The 14,002-nt window shown below is 38.3% G+C and overlaps 2 protein-coding genes and 1 long non-coding RNA gene across 4 annotated transcripts; 1 reads left to right on the top strand and 2 right to left on the bottom strand.

Moving 5' to 3' along the window:
* Positions 1 to 727: 727 nt before the first annotated feature.
* Positions 728 to 2,457, bottom strand: tshba (thyroid stimulating hormone subunit beta a). The gene is made up of 3 exons (XM_071495568.1): positions 2,336 to 2,457; positions 2,021 to 2,221; positions 728 to 1,386 (listed from the first exon to the last, which is right to left on the bottom strand). Exons 2-3 carry the CDS (start codon positions 2,180 to 2,182, stop codon positions 1,108 to 1,110), a joined length of 441 nt encoding a protein of 146 aa, XP_071351669.1. The 5' UTR covers positions 2,183 to 2,221; positions 2,336 to 2,457; the 3' UTR covers positions 728 to 1,107.
* Positions 2,458 to 2,620: 163 nt separating this feature from the next.
* Positions 2,621 to 13,955, top strand: slc5a8l (solute carrier family 5 member 8, like). 2 transcript variants are annotated; one of them, XM_071495562.1, is made up of 18 exons: positions 2,621 to 4,828; positions 5,251 to 5,316; positions 5,539 to 5,590; positions 5,906 to 5,973; positions 6,345 to 6,499; positions 6,781 to 6,921; positions 7,010 to 7,139; positions 7,236 to 7,324; positions 7,658 to 7,770; positions 8,770 to 8,837; positions 8,956 to 9,042; positions 9,171 to 9,364; positions 10,547 to 10,656; positions 10,749 to 10,834; positions 10,951 to 12,259; positions 12,696 to 13,180; positions 13,296 to 13,448; positions 13,529 to 13,955. In XM_071495562.1, the coding sequence occupies exons 1-15, from the start codon at positions 4,475 to 4,477 to the stop codon at positions 11,062 to 11,064; spliced, it is 1,827 nt and encodes a 608-aa protein (XP_071351663.1). In that variant the 5' UTR covers positions 2,621 to 4,474; the 3' UTR covers positions 11,065 to 12,259; positions 12,696 to 13,180; positions 13,296 to 13,448; positions 13,529 to 13,955. The 2 variants fall into 2 exon arrangements, with proteins under 2 accessions (XP_071351663.1, XP_071351662.1); XM_071495561.1 differs by having other exon boundaries at positions 12,691 to 13,180.
* LOC139631366 (uncharacterized) lies at positions 4,686 to 8,935 on the bottom strand. Its single transcript, XR_011693364.1, has 3 exons — positions 7,447 to 8,935; positions 7,248 to 7,331; positions 4,686 to 4,821 (listed from the first exon to the last, which is right to left on the bottom strand). It is a non-coding gene; the product is annotated as an uncharacterized lncRNA (long non-coding RNA).
* Positions 13,956 to 14,002: the final 47 nt, after the last annotated feature.

The following is a 14,002-nucleotide window of genomic DNA, read 5'->3' as shown; positions in this document are numbered from 1 at the left end:
AACTAAGACCTTCTCTTTCTGTCAGAGAAAAAACCCTCTTGGCCATAAATAGCTTTAACTCTCTGATGTGCTGTCTTTCAGGTCACCAACTTTCTATTTTACTTTGTATTTCACTGTATTCTGCTCAAAATGTGAGATACTGTCACAGCTGCAGAGCCATCATATAAGACAAATAAGGCTCAGTTACATCCAGTAACTGTCTAAACCTAACAACATAGTTTTTTTGTTTTATCAACACAGAGACACTTTGACATAAAAACTGTCAGTAGCAGAACACTGTTATATAGAGAAGTGACAGAATATAATATAAAGAGATGAAAGAGCGATGTCAGAGATCCATGTGATGGATTTATCACACGTTCTCCCACTGTGAACTGCTGAGCTATTAATAAGCTCCAGCTGTCCTGCCAAATTCCCTTTGTGAATGTGAAACTACTCACAAACTCTACAGCTAACAAATTCACAATGTAAGTTTGATGTTAGGTGATTCTTTATTCTCTTTGATGTGGGTTGTTCCAAACCTTTGTGGTTTGACATTGTCACTGATAATCCATTTAATAAGAAGTTGTGTGTCAACAATCATGTGCTTCCAGTGTGACTGTGGAGGCAAATATAGCATCCCGAGGTGACATTGTGGAGCGTCATGGCCTTGTGTTTGTTATGTAGTAAACAGAAAGCTTTGGTCCAACACAGGATGTGATTAAGTCAAGCACAGCTTAGTCAGAGAGCTATTTAGAGACTTCAGCTTTAATTGAGTTGCATTCAGAGTTATCCCTTTCAGAGTAAACATAACAAATCTGAGGGTCACACACAGACACGAGTGTACAAGAGGATAAATAATGACGCTGTCAGAAATACGCACCAGGATAAACCCCCATTGTAAACTGAGAAGCAGAGCTGCAGCACAGACATGTCGGGAAACAAAGGCACAATAAAACTGGCTGGTACAGTAGGTAACAATGCAGGCAGTGCAGATATCCCTGTATCCATCACAAGCTAAAGGGTGACGTAAACAAAAACATGAAAAAACATTCTTGGGTCATGCAGGTTCAGTTCAGTAACATTAACGAAATAAAGACATACGTAATGAAAACAAAAACAAAACAATCAGAAAGGGATCATGTAGTTGCTCTGGCCAGGATATGGGTACATACGTCTAACTGGTTTGGTGCACCTAGCTCTGTCCCCACCAGCTCTGTGTGCGCACTCATCGCTGTCAGTCCTGCAGGCACCACAGTGGCAGCTGAGAGCCACAGGGTAGGTGAAAACAGGGTTGGAGTCGTTTGGACAGCCAGGCAGTATGGTTGTACGGTACTCCACCTTGTCATAGGTACAGCCTCTCTGGATGAGGAAGCGTCGTCCGAGTAGTTCCCTCATGTTGCTGTCCTGCTCATCATACACAAACACAGGAGTGACAGCACATGAATGCTCTTGTAATACATTTCACTTGAGCTCATTATTTAGCGTGCTAGAGTTCAGATGCAGCTGGGGAAAAATGCGCCATGATTGTTGCATTTTATTAGTGACTTCCTTACCTAATGTCAACAAAACAGTGAGCCTTTTCAATGAATATACTTTATATTGTACTTATGTAAGGGTGCAAGAAGCCGTAGGTTACATAATTGTAATGGATGATGAGCGAGATAAGGCTTTTTGTAAAATGAACTGAAATACTCATCTCTTTTACAGTTGGAACTTGTGGTCATGTTTTAGTGGTCATTTTCAAGATTTTAAATTCAGTCTTCATATTCATGTTATATAATTTATAACCACTTAAAATTACATACAAACAATATATATACAGAATATATATATAGAACCTCATGTCCTAGAATTTTTTATATATTATCTTACTTTCCATGTACAATGTTTAGCACTTGATTACACACTTAGATGCGTGACTATGATAAAAAAGGAAATTTGTTTTGATTGATTTTGTTGTTTTACAATGTTTGTTTCATTCCACCTGCAAAGGTAATGACAGTCTACTCTCTCCACACAAAGGACTTTTAGTACACACCCTTGAGTAGCAAAATCCCATGCAGATAGTAGTGTTGATTGCCACACAGAAGTCACACTCTGGCTTCTCCACATACAGAGTGAAGTCTGTGGGTAAACACATAGGAACTGTTGGGCTGAACAGCAGAAAAAGGAGCCAGCAGTTGAACACGGCAGTCTCCATGTTAAGTAATGTAACTTTTTTCTCCAAACAATTTTGGACCTGCATGAGAGAGAAAGATAAAGAGACAAATTGACAACCATTTAACAGAGATGACCGAATGTTTGGTATCTTAAACATGGCATTCCCGGTGCCGCTCTGCTCTGTGAAAGTCACCTGCTCGAGAGATGTGGTCAGCTGCAGGGCTGATGATGCTGTGAGGCTGAACGTCCCCGCTGAACAGTATTTATGCAAACATTATGTGATCAACCTTTAATCAAGCTAGCCGTTATCTTCTATCTGTGACGGAGAGGAAAAACAGAACTTTTTGTCCATTATGTGAATGACATGAATTAATGATTTCTTCCATGGGCAGTGGACATGGACGAGTTCATGCAGTAACCAAGAATGACGCAAGAGAGTCTGCACCAGCTGAAAGCATCTGTCAAACTCTCTATCTGATTCTGTCTAAAGAAGTCTAAAGCAGTGTCCAGTAGATATCACAAAAATGCCCAAGAGCCTCATTCCTGCTTGAAAGCACTATTCAAATTTTAACCTGAGTTTTACTTCCCTCTCCAAAACAAACCCAATCTTTCTGTCATTTGAATAAACAATTAACTGAAGCTTTTTATATTTCAGCGCACTTCTAAATGTGCATGTACAAATGATGCTTTTTGCATTGTAGGTTAAAAAAATGGCACTAAGAACTGTCAGCAATGTGCAAAGTCAAGAAACAAACTGTGACAGTTCAAACTTGCATTGAACATGGGTAGAAAATGTTCAGAGAGGGTTTTATCTAATCTTTTCTCATAGTAAGTAAAAAATAAAAACTACTTAGCAGTCATGCTCAAATACAAACAGCACTTCCAGACTGCAGGGACTTTCTTATCTATGTTTTCGTTTAATGATTGTCGAGATAGCCAAAGTCCCTCTGACACATTAAGTCACAATTGTTAGGTATGTGATTGATTTTCACTAGGATTCCTCTGGACAAACACACACCCTATATAACAAATACACTGAAAAGACTGATTACATTCTTTTTAATTTCAGTACAACAGTACACAGTACCTCAGAATCCTCATCTCTAAGTCTCATCTTTTACAATGCATATAGCTAATTGTCTGGCATATGTTGCCATTCTCTCATGTATCAGTGACTAATAATGTTCACAATATATTACAATGCAATGAAAACAGTTCAGGGTCCATCTTAGCTGCTCTTTCCCTCTCCCCTGCTGATCTTCACAAACATTAACGGTGTGTGCCATTTCACATTAACTTTCTGAGACTTTACTGGGACTGATACTCTCATCAACAGTGACTTGAATGAAATCAACTGTAAAATCTGTGTTTGTTTGATTACTAATATTATAAGTAATCACACTTAATATCCATTGTACTGACAAAGGTATGTGGCTGCAGCTTTACACCTATTCCTTTCTCAAGTGTGCAATTTTTTTGCTGTACTTATCACATTTTTCTTGTGACACCTACGTGTTCCTGATGACAGGCTTCTTTATGCACCACAGGAGTGATTAAACATGTGATAAGTAAGCAATGGTTATTACATATAAAATGATGAGAGTAGTAGGAGCAGTGACCCAATCTTAAAGATTAAACCTGCCCTGCCTCCTAAAATTCCTGACATAACCAATAATTACTCAGTAACCTGAAGCTATATATGGAAACCTCCTGGGTGTATCACTTTATCACTTCATATCAAAAGGAATGGAGACATCTTGACAACGGAGAGTCTTTTATTTGCCGTCAACACGGCCTCAGAGAAATCACAGGATCTTCACCTTTTACTATCACTGAAATTATGGCTGACTACAGGACCATGTGTCCTTGATGGATTATTAACTAAAGTGAAGAAATCTTTATGGTCTGCCGAACACATCAGTGTGGACCAGACCAGACATAGGATCTAAGAGCTGGACTATCAGTAGGAGAGACTCTGTTGACAGATTGGCAGAGAAGGGAAACCACAGATGACCAAAACCCTGAAATCTTTGGATTTTTCTATTCTTTCTTGAAGGTTTGAAGACAAACTCTTGATATGAACGCAGCTGATTTAAATATGAGTATGTCTGACAGTTGACTGATTCTGAAAAGTACTGAGAACAGCATTTTTTTTTTTTTTTTGCTTTTGGTATTCGTATATGTACTGGACCTGAAGACAATTTCAGGATAATTTATAGGCAGGAACATTAAACATTACCAAGATTGCATAATAGAGGAATCCTGTGGAATCTAAGCATTAACTAAAGTTCAAAGAAAAGTGTAGAAGGAAGCTCCTTCTGTTGAACTAACCATGGCTGGCACAGGTGGTCCAGTGGCCACTTTCTCTGTGTGGGATTATGTGGTGTTCGCAGGGACAATTTTGGGGGCAGCTGGGATTGGTCTCTTCCAGGCTATTCGAGGCCGTAAGGAGACCAGCAGTGCCGAGTTCTTGTTGGGTGGACGGCAAATGTCAGCTGTGCCGGTTGCCATGTCGCTCACTGCCAGCTTCATGTCTGGCATCACAGTCATTGGCACACCTGCTGAAGCCTACCGGTTTGGAGCTGCCTTCTGGCTCTTCGGCTTCTCCTATGCCATCATGTCTGCTGTCACTGCTGAGATCTTTGTCCCTCTTTTCTACCGACTGGGGATCACCAGCGCCTATGAGGTGGGATGCCACATACATCTAAATCACTTCAACTAGTAGGCTGAAGGCTGGCAGACAGGTGCAGCAGTTAGTAACCTTTAAGTTATTAACTGCTGTTAACAGTTAATAAATGTAAAGATCAATAAAGCAACCACACTTTATTGGTAGGCAACAGAAACACAAGGCTCTTAAAGGTTAACGTGGCTACTGATTCATCCACTATAGTGGGCAACATGCCTTGTTTAAAATCATCAATGGCTCATGTGGCTGTACTGTGTTCAACCCGCTATACAAGTGTTTCCTCCAAAAGGTGAGGGGAAGTTTGTAATAAACAAAATAACAAAAACCTTTATTTAATGTGGATGTGTATACAAAGCCAGTATGTGTGAACAATCCAAACCATCAGTTTACTGATGTTTGACAAGTTTCTGTTTTATTTCTAGTACCTGGAGATGCGCTTCAGCCGGCCCATTCGTCTAATTGGGACATCAATGTACATTGCGCAGACGGTAACTAAAAAATTTGTATCTAGATAATTGAAAATAAAACTACAAAACTGTGATGATTGGAACAAATTGCTGTGTTAATCTAGCATAGTAAACAGCACCTGCCCCTTTATTTGTGACTTTATGTAAAACTGATTCTTGATGCCAATCCCAAGAAACCATGACTATGAATCACCTGCTTGTTGTGTTTCTATCTAATCAACTAATGGTGACTATTTTTTCCAGGTCCTGTACACTGGTCTAGTCATCTATGCTCCAGCTCTTGCACTTAATCAAAGTAAGCCAAAGCACACAAAAGCTCACAAAACAAGGGTAGACGAGTGTTTCTTTTAGGTTTTAGCCTTACTGAACTGTAGCCTTGTGATACAATGGTCTGTCTAGTCTCTTTACAATTATCTATTATACATGTTGTCCAGACAACAGAGTTAATATACTATATAGTGCAGTTTTTTTCTCTGTCAAACCTGTGTCCCACTTGTGTTCTTGTTATAAATAAATAGAAAACCAAAATAGAGCATCAAATTACAAAAGATGGATACATTATTTTAAAATATGGATCATGACGGAGCCTTCCTCTTTTTTTACTGCACAGTAACGGGACTTGATCTGTGGGGAGTGCTGGTGGCTACAGGAGCAGTCTGCATCCTCTACTGCACTTTGGTTCGTACTGTACATTTCAGAAAGTATAATGTATTGTATGGAATTAATGATCTGTGGACCAAACAGTATACAAGCAGTGTATAATGTATACTGAAAAGCACTGAAATCCTTAAGACGCAAGCATGCTTCAACTTTAACGCGTCAGACCAAATACAGTCTGGTTCATAATGGTTTTCATGACCAATTTTAAACTTTGGTACCATCACAATTTATCTATTTTAGTTTGTGGTTAATAAAACTGAAATTATTTTATGCATGACAATGCATAGTTGTAACTATTTAAAACACAGTAAGCCTTAACTTGCACAAATTGGAAAAACTACCAACGTACATGAAAATGTTCAGATATCCCAACGTGGATTTTGTTTCAGGGTGGTCTGAAAGCAGTCATCTGGACAGATGTGCTTCAGATGGTGATCATGCTGGCAGGTTTTGCAGCTGTTATAGCAAGAGGAGCAGTGCTGCAGGGAGGCCTGACGAAGATTTGGGAAGATGCTAGCCAAGGAGGCCGACTAAAGGCATTTGAGTAGGTACACAAGCAGACTAGATGTTTGCTGTTAGAGTTTGTTTTGAAGTGATTACAACAGAAAGGTGGGACCTCCTGAATGAGAGCAATTGATTTAGTGTCTTATAATTTCACAGGAAAACAAACTAGATCAACCTTCCTATAATTTCCTGTAACTCATGAGTAGCAATGATTAAATGATCTCTTATCACCTTAAAAATGGCTTCCCATGTTATTTGTAATGTCATGTCCCCAAACATTACCGTCAGTATCCTTTTGTGTTGTTGATCTTTTTTTCACAGTTTTGACCCAGATCCTCTGAAGCGACATACTTTCTGGACCATTATAATTGGTGGTAGCGTGATGTGGGTGTCTATCTACTCCATCAACCAGTCCCAGGTGCAGCGTTACATTGCCTGTAAAACCCTGGGACATGCCAAGATGTGAGTGTTCTGGCAAGGCCGTGCAACACTATACTACTGACTGTGAGGAAAAGGTTCATGAACTAACAAGTCTTCTTTTATCTCTCAGGTCTTTGTACGTGAACATGGTTGGCTTGTGGGTAACTGTGAGTCTAGCTGTGTTTTCTGGCCTCACCATGTACTCCATTTACAAAAACTGCGACCCACTCACAAACGGTGATATAAGCACACCTGACCAGGTAACTGCAGCTGCTATTGTCTTCATGTTATCATGCTGTTTGTTATCGAACAAAGTATTACAGTAAATAGTAAAATGGTTCATATTTGTAAACCAGCTGCTGCCCTACCTTGTGATGGATATTCTGGAAATCTACCCTGGAGTCCCTGGCTTGTTTGTGGCTGCTGCATACAGTGGGACCCTTAGGTGAGGCCTGCAAAAATAAAGAAAAATGTATTATTTATCAACAGAGTCAGGAATGCTGCGTCAATAAAGAAATACTGTGGCAGATAAGGTACAGCAGTAAGGAAGTAATAAACTAGCAATACCTGGATTATGTTGCACATCATTGCTCTGCTTACTACTAAAGAACAAGTTATTGTTCCATTCACATTTCCAGTCATTTTATTTACATATTGCGCAAGAAACCACCTGCATGCCACCTGTGACTGATCTTTCAATAATCTGCCATTTAAATGCATCTGCCTTACTGTTCTCTTGAGAGACTAAAAGCTTGCTGTTTGCTTGCTTATTTTTCAGCACGGTGTCTTCCAGCATTAATGCCCTGGTTGCTGTCACTGTGGAGGACTTTATTCTCCCCGTGTGTAAAAACCTCACAGAGAAACAAGTGTCCTGGATGAACATGGGTCTGAGTAAGTTGTGTGAAAAAAAACCTTCACAATTGCTAAAGACTAATCATGTTTTTGTCATTTACAGAGGAAATGGTTCAGAAAAATACTTTAAAAAACCATTCTTAGTAATTAAAGACATTTATGGAAATTTGAGTGAAAATCCTCCAACACTTGATAGGATCTAGGATGAGTTAACAGTAGATTCTTTTTTTATGAATCCCACCGTAATCACCGTACAGTATGACTCACTAAATTCCAGTAGACATTAGGATAACTTATCTTATCTTGTTATTCAAAGCAAGCAGCAGGCAGGTAGATTTAGTGCGATAAACATGCACAGACAGGAGCATGTAAACTTCCTTTGGAAAGGTGGCGATTAAGGGCGTGACTGTACAATCTCATTTTCTGTAACAATGCTGCTGCAGGAAAACTAATTTAACTTTTTTCTTCATTTAATAGAGACATTGGTTCCTATGGATCTGTATATTATTTGTACACAATGTCACTATGTCACAATGTTTCTGTTCCTTGCAGTGTATTCACACAGAGAGACAGACAGAAAACAGGGTCTCTGCAGGGTTCACTGTTAAATTCATAACTTTCTACGACCTTTTTAACTCCACTTATAACGCAACTTAAGAAGTGCTTCATGATCACACTGACAAAAGTATGAGTCAAAAATCAGTTGGGTTGGTATGATCCAGAATTATTTATTATTTCACATTATTATGGCACTGATACGTCCTGTACACACAATCCACTGTCACAACAATTCTGCTTTTAGTTTATAAGCATCAAATGTCTACTGACAACCCAAATTTGGATTAAAAAAGACAAAGCACTATTCTCCAGTTGCATTTATGAGAAAGGTTGGGTCAGAAAATTTTAATCCATATGATAAAAATAAAATTTGTGCGTACAAAATTAGCTCATCTGTCTTCAAAATCTGAATCTGTACTCTGGAAGTTGTGATTAGGTCTTTTCTTTCAGTTTTATAATCTTGACTTTAACATCTTCCAGGTGTATTCTTTGGCGGTGTGTGTATTGGGATGGCTGGAGTTGCTTCAGCGATGGGAAGCGTTTTGCAGGTAAACCTCTCCCAACACCATGCAGTAACACACACTTCTGTAGCCATTTACTGCTCTACAGCACCACCATGAGCTGAATATGAAGAACCACAAGCCTCCTTTCATTTTCTATTTTCAGGCAGCTCTGTCCATTTTTGGCATGATCAGCGGGCCTCTCCTTGGTCTTTATCTGTTAGGTATGCTTTTCCGCACATCAAATTCAATAGTGAGTATCTTTTATTACTGGAACATTTACTAGAACAATGGCACCCTCTGACAACACATGCAAATCCTGCTAAAAAAAACAAATGTGACACATTCATGAAATATTTGACTGCAATATTTACTTTGCAGGGAGGACTACTGGGAATGATCATTGGTCTAGTGCTGACTCTGTGGGTGGGAATTGGAGGCCAGCTTTACCCACCAACAGATGAGAGGACAAATCCTCTCCATCTTAGTACTATAGGCTGCAATAGCACGATTAGCCAGAACTATACAACGACAGCACCCTGGACCAGTCCTGTGACTCTGACCTCCCAGCCTGAGTGAGTCATGTCCATCTGATAATACTCAAGCACATGATATGGTCACAGTAAATATGAATACTGGTGGCTGACTTCAAACACTAATCATATTGAAAACAAGTTCGGTAAAACCACAACTTGAGGATGAAACGAATGCAAGGCTTAAAAAAAGACCTAAAAGTCGTCATAATCATGAAAAATAAAACCATCTCTAAAAACATTTTGGCCTCACAGCTTTCATCAGTGCATGCTAGCACATATGTGCATATGCACAGTGACAGAGTAAAAATATAATTACATCAAGAGAAGATGCTAAATCTATACCTACAAAAATATATAGTTTATACCTGAGATTCAACTAATAGTTGTTTGATTGGGTGACAGACAGAAAACTCAACAGAAACCGTTAATTACCCAATTTAATAAAAATGCCAAACATTCTCTGTTTCCACTTTGTCAGATGTATTTGCAGCTTTTTTCTGTTTTATATAATAATAAAGTGAAATTCTTGGGTATTGTACTGTTAGCTGAACAAAACATTTGAAGATGTCACCTCAGAATATTTTTGACATTTTATGGACCAAATAATTAATCGAGGAGTGGCACTCAGCAGAGCACATAAGGTTGCCAAGGCCAAATGATCCCATAAATCACTTATTCAGGTATAGCTTTATTTACTGTCTTTAACCCTTTCACAAGACAGCTGTATGGTTTTATAACCTGTTGTGTAAAATCATGATGTCAGCATACAGCTCTACAGCAGTATCACTGTCCCATTGCTGTGTTGCAACTGTGATTGTTATTGTCTAATTTTATGAGTTGCATGTTGACTGAAATACTGCTGTAAGCACTCCTAAATACTGCTGGTGTCATATGCACTGTTACTTACTATCAATAATAAATACAACTCTGTGTGTAATGCAGATTTAGAATTTTCTTTTCCACCAGATCATGGTCAAAATGATAAATGTATCAAAGTGTAGAATAACAGTAGGATCATCAGAAGCTAGTGTTGTACAGAAGGTTACTAATGGAGTCACAATCTAAACAAACACAAACTCACCCAATATCTCACAACCAACCAAGTGCTTAAATTACCTCATAAAGGTGTTATGTGGTGATAAGACTGAAGACATTGTTAAGAGTTGTAACTATGTGATGTAATGTAGCACTTTGATGACAACGATCTCCTTTGTGTATCAGTGTTAGACCAGCCTTGGCAGACTCCTGGTACTCTCTGTCCTATCTCTACCTCTCTCTGTTGGGTACAGTGACCACAATTGTTTCTGGCCTGCTGCTCAGCATGATCACAGGTGAGACATCCTTTTCTAACCTCAACTTCCACTGCAGGAACAGAACAATGCTGCCATTTTGTAGTTATGATGATATGAATTTGTTTTTTTAGGTGGATGCAAACAAAAGAAGCTGAGCTCTGATCTGTTTGTGAAGAAGAGTGACCTGATCTGCTTCAGCTGCTTGAGTAACTCAAAGGTAAGATGTTGACCCTTTTATCAGGTAACTGGTAGCAAAGTAAGGATAAACTGTACCAGGATTACTCATTACTATACTCATTAATATGCTATGCTAATGCTCTTAACCCACTATAGGTATCAGAGGTCACAGAAAAGGCTGCACCAGAGTTTCACATTGGAGCGGACGACTTCACATTCACAGAGTTTGATGTGATGAGCAAAGATGTTGGAAAAGCCACCAAACTGTAAAGCTGCTCTATCAATACACTATTCCTCAGGAAGATATTTTACTTTCTATTTTTTTTATAAACACATAAATGACAAGCCACAGTTATTTAGCTGCTACATTGATGTGGTGCATTTGATTGGATAAAAAAAAAACAACTCTATTATTGTTATGTTTGTATTTATCCTAATATGAATTATCAGGTTTAAACGTTGTTTAAATGTTCCTAAAAATACATAATTACTTTGTTTTTCTATTAAGAAGGACCTTGACAACTAGTGATAAACCTAAACCTGAACTTACAAAAAATTTAATTTAAATTTAAAAACTTCCCTATTTATGCTGTTACTCAAGTCAGAGCTTAAGCAGCAGAAAAAAAACAAGAAATCGCTGGAAAATGTTCTTCTGTAACATAATTCTTTAATTAAACTAAGACATTTTTGGGTGTTGTAATCTTAATCAGAACAATAGGGAAAAGTGCACTTAAAGTAGCACAAGGTTACCATGTCTTTTGGCCCACACAAATTGTTCTGTTCTCATGTCCTGTAATGTGGCGGAATCATTTTACATTTATTGCCCTCAATTGTCCTCCCTGATAGCGGCTGCGAGCTCTATATTCTACATGCTGTCCTTCTTCATTTCATACTGACATAGAAAAGCACATTGAAATATTGTTGTTTATTTCTTTATGAAATTTTTTTATTGCCTTGTTATTTTTTATAAAGAAACTGTTCACTCTTTATGAATTACCTGTAAAGAAAATAAAATAAAATCTACTTGTTAATAAATATTTTGTACCAAGTTCAAATGTGTTGACTGAAAACAAACTTCAGAAAACTTCAGTGTATGACCTGTGTATGAATGTGAAAGAAAATACAGAACGGTGAGGAAAAAACATTTGCTGTGTAGTTAGTGCTTTGCAGTTGTTTCTGTTCTACTTAGAATTCATTTGGACTGAATGAGAGTGAGAGACAGACAGAGAGAAAGAGATTGAGCTTTGATCTATGTAATAACCGTGCCCTTTGTCTCCTTGGCAACAAACAATAGAGGAAGTTTACAAAGCACTGACCTGCCCACTTTTACCTGCCACTATGCCAACAAATCAAACCTTTAGCTGTTCCAAGTTTGTAGGAAGTGGAGAGTCAGCCGTGACAGGGAGGCAAACTCAATGCCAGGGAAGTGAACTAAGTTACTGTTCTGTCATACCGAAAAAACAAGGTGAGCCAGAGTTTCTTTTTTAAATAGTCTACAGCAGTGAATTCTGTAAAAGTGATTTACTTTTTAATCAAAGTTTGGACTTTGAGTTGCGCTGTAGCATGAGAGAGAGAGATTCAAAACGTTTCTACAAAACTACAAAAGAGTTGGAAGGCTATGTATGTATGTTCCTCCAGTGTTTAAAATCACATTTAGTGTGCACAGTCATTTCCTGCTGAAAATATGTCAGTGTAATCTGCAAATGTATTGCATAAGACCTACTTACACAAGGCACCATGTTAAGGTATTGTTTTTACTGTATAATATCGTCAGAAACTTGCATAATGAGCAAACTCAGACTCTGTTTTTAAACTGAATATTACTAAGTTAATGGAAAGAGGTCGTTTTAATGTTTGATGATTTGAGTGTTTTTCAGCCCATGTTTTGTTTTTCAGCACAGATTTAGTGGCATGGATACCATCTTTTCTACTATGGTTTGTTGCCTTCTGGCTATTTCTCTTGCTGAGGCACAAACAGAAAAAAGGAATTTGACTATCACGCCTACATCAACAACCCCTAGCTTAAACTTGACACACACAAGTGCATTTGTAACGTCATCTAACTCCTCTGTACATGCAACTGGTATCTCAAACATGACCGTGGACACTCCTTTTACCAGCACAACCTGGGACAATGAAACATTCAACGAAACCACAAGTCACCCCCAGACTTCTGAGTCAACAACCATCTTGACTCTAACAAATAGTACCTCACTGACAACCACCACACCTCGCACTCACACTTCATCATTTACAGCAGTGACAATATCAGCAATCCAGACCACAGCAGGTTTCATGAGCACTCCTGATAGTTCAGTAATTACAACTACAAATTCATCTAACACTGTCAATACAACTTCAGATTCAGTGTACGGAATCAAACAAGGTAAGTACTAGGCTTACATGTTCTAATTTGCAGAATTTTATCAATAGTTTAATTGCTCATTTCATGCTTTTTATCTAACCTCTGTCAATTACTTCCCTTTCCCCTGTGCTACTAGGTTCTGGACTGAACATGTCAGAAAAGAACACGACCATTGTCTTCAGTGTTGCACTGGGAGTGTTTGCTGTGGCATTGGTTGTGTTTATGTTTCACAGATGCAAACAGAGAATCCAATACTTGCATCAGCCTCTTAACAACACTAATGACACGGGTAAGGAGTTCCCCATTCATCATACAATCTGTTTTGCTTATTATTAGCAGTTAAAAATACCTGAATCTAATTTTCAACAGATGCATTCGTGGCAGATGATGATGCGCTCATAATTTCTGGAGGACTTTATGATGGCCATCCGATCTACGATAATGTACCTACAGCCCAAGAAGACCAATCTCAATTTCGACTTGAGTTCCTTCATTGAGGAGAGAGAGTTAACTACAGTATGAGATGTCACCTTTGAAACATAACAGACAAGGACACTAACATTTTTCCACATCCACCAATTTGTACAATTTCAAGACTGAAATTTGACATTGTAATTTAAGCTCTTTATGAGAAGCTAATGGCATAGAGGAAGAGAAAATGATGATGGGGAGAATATTCAAACAAAGGAAAAACTGATCAATTTGAACATAACTTTTACTGATATCAATGTCAATACTAGGATAGATAAATATATTAAGAGAGTAATACATAACAACAACACTTTTTCTTCACTTTTCCCACACTAACAATATGAACTTGTGCAAAATAAATAAGATTTAATT

Source organism: Trachinotus anak, unplaced genomic scaffold, assembly GCF_046630095.1.
Source record: "Trachinotus anak isolate AG129_WGS33_773 ecotype Australia unplaced genomic scaffold, CSIRO_AGI_Tana_v1 ptg000013l, whole genome shotgun sequence".
Taxonomy (NCBI): domain Eukaryota; kingdom Metazoa; phylum Chordata; class Actinopteri; order Carangiformes; family Carangidae; genus Trachinotus; species Trachinotus anak.
Note: the sequence above shows the minus strand (reverse complement) of the source record. Positions and strands in the feature narration are given on the sequence as shown.

Coding starts and splice junctions, on each gene's coding strand:
- tshba (XM_071495568.1), bottom strand. CDS start 2,182: ATGGAGACTGCCGTGTTCAACTGCTGGCTCCTTTTTCTGCTGTTCAGC. Junction 1,387..2,020: donor TGGGATTTTGCTACTCAAGG/GTGTGTACTAAA, acceptor TATGATGAGCAG/GACAGCAACATGAGGGAACT.
- slc5a8l (XM_071495562.1), top strand. CDS start 4,475: ATGGCTGGCACAGGTGGTCCAGTGGCCACTTTCTCTGTGTGGGATTAT. Junction 5,591..5,905: donor AGCTCTTGCACTTAATCAAA/GTAAGCCAAAGC, acceptor TTTACTGCACAG/TAACGGGACTTGATCTGTGG. Junction 7,140..7,235: donor ATATAAGCACACCTGACCAG/GTAACTGCAGCT, acceptor TTTGTAAACCAG/CTGCTGCCCTACCTTGTGAT.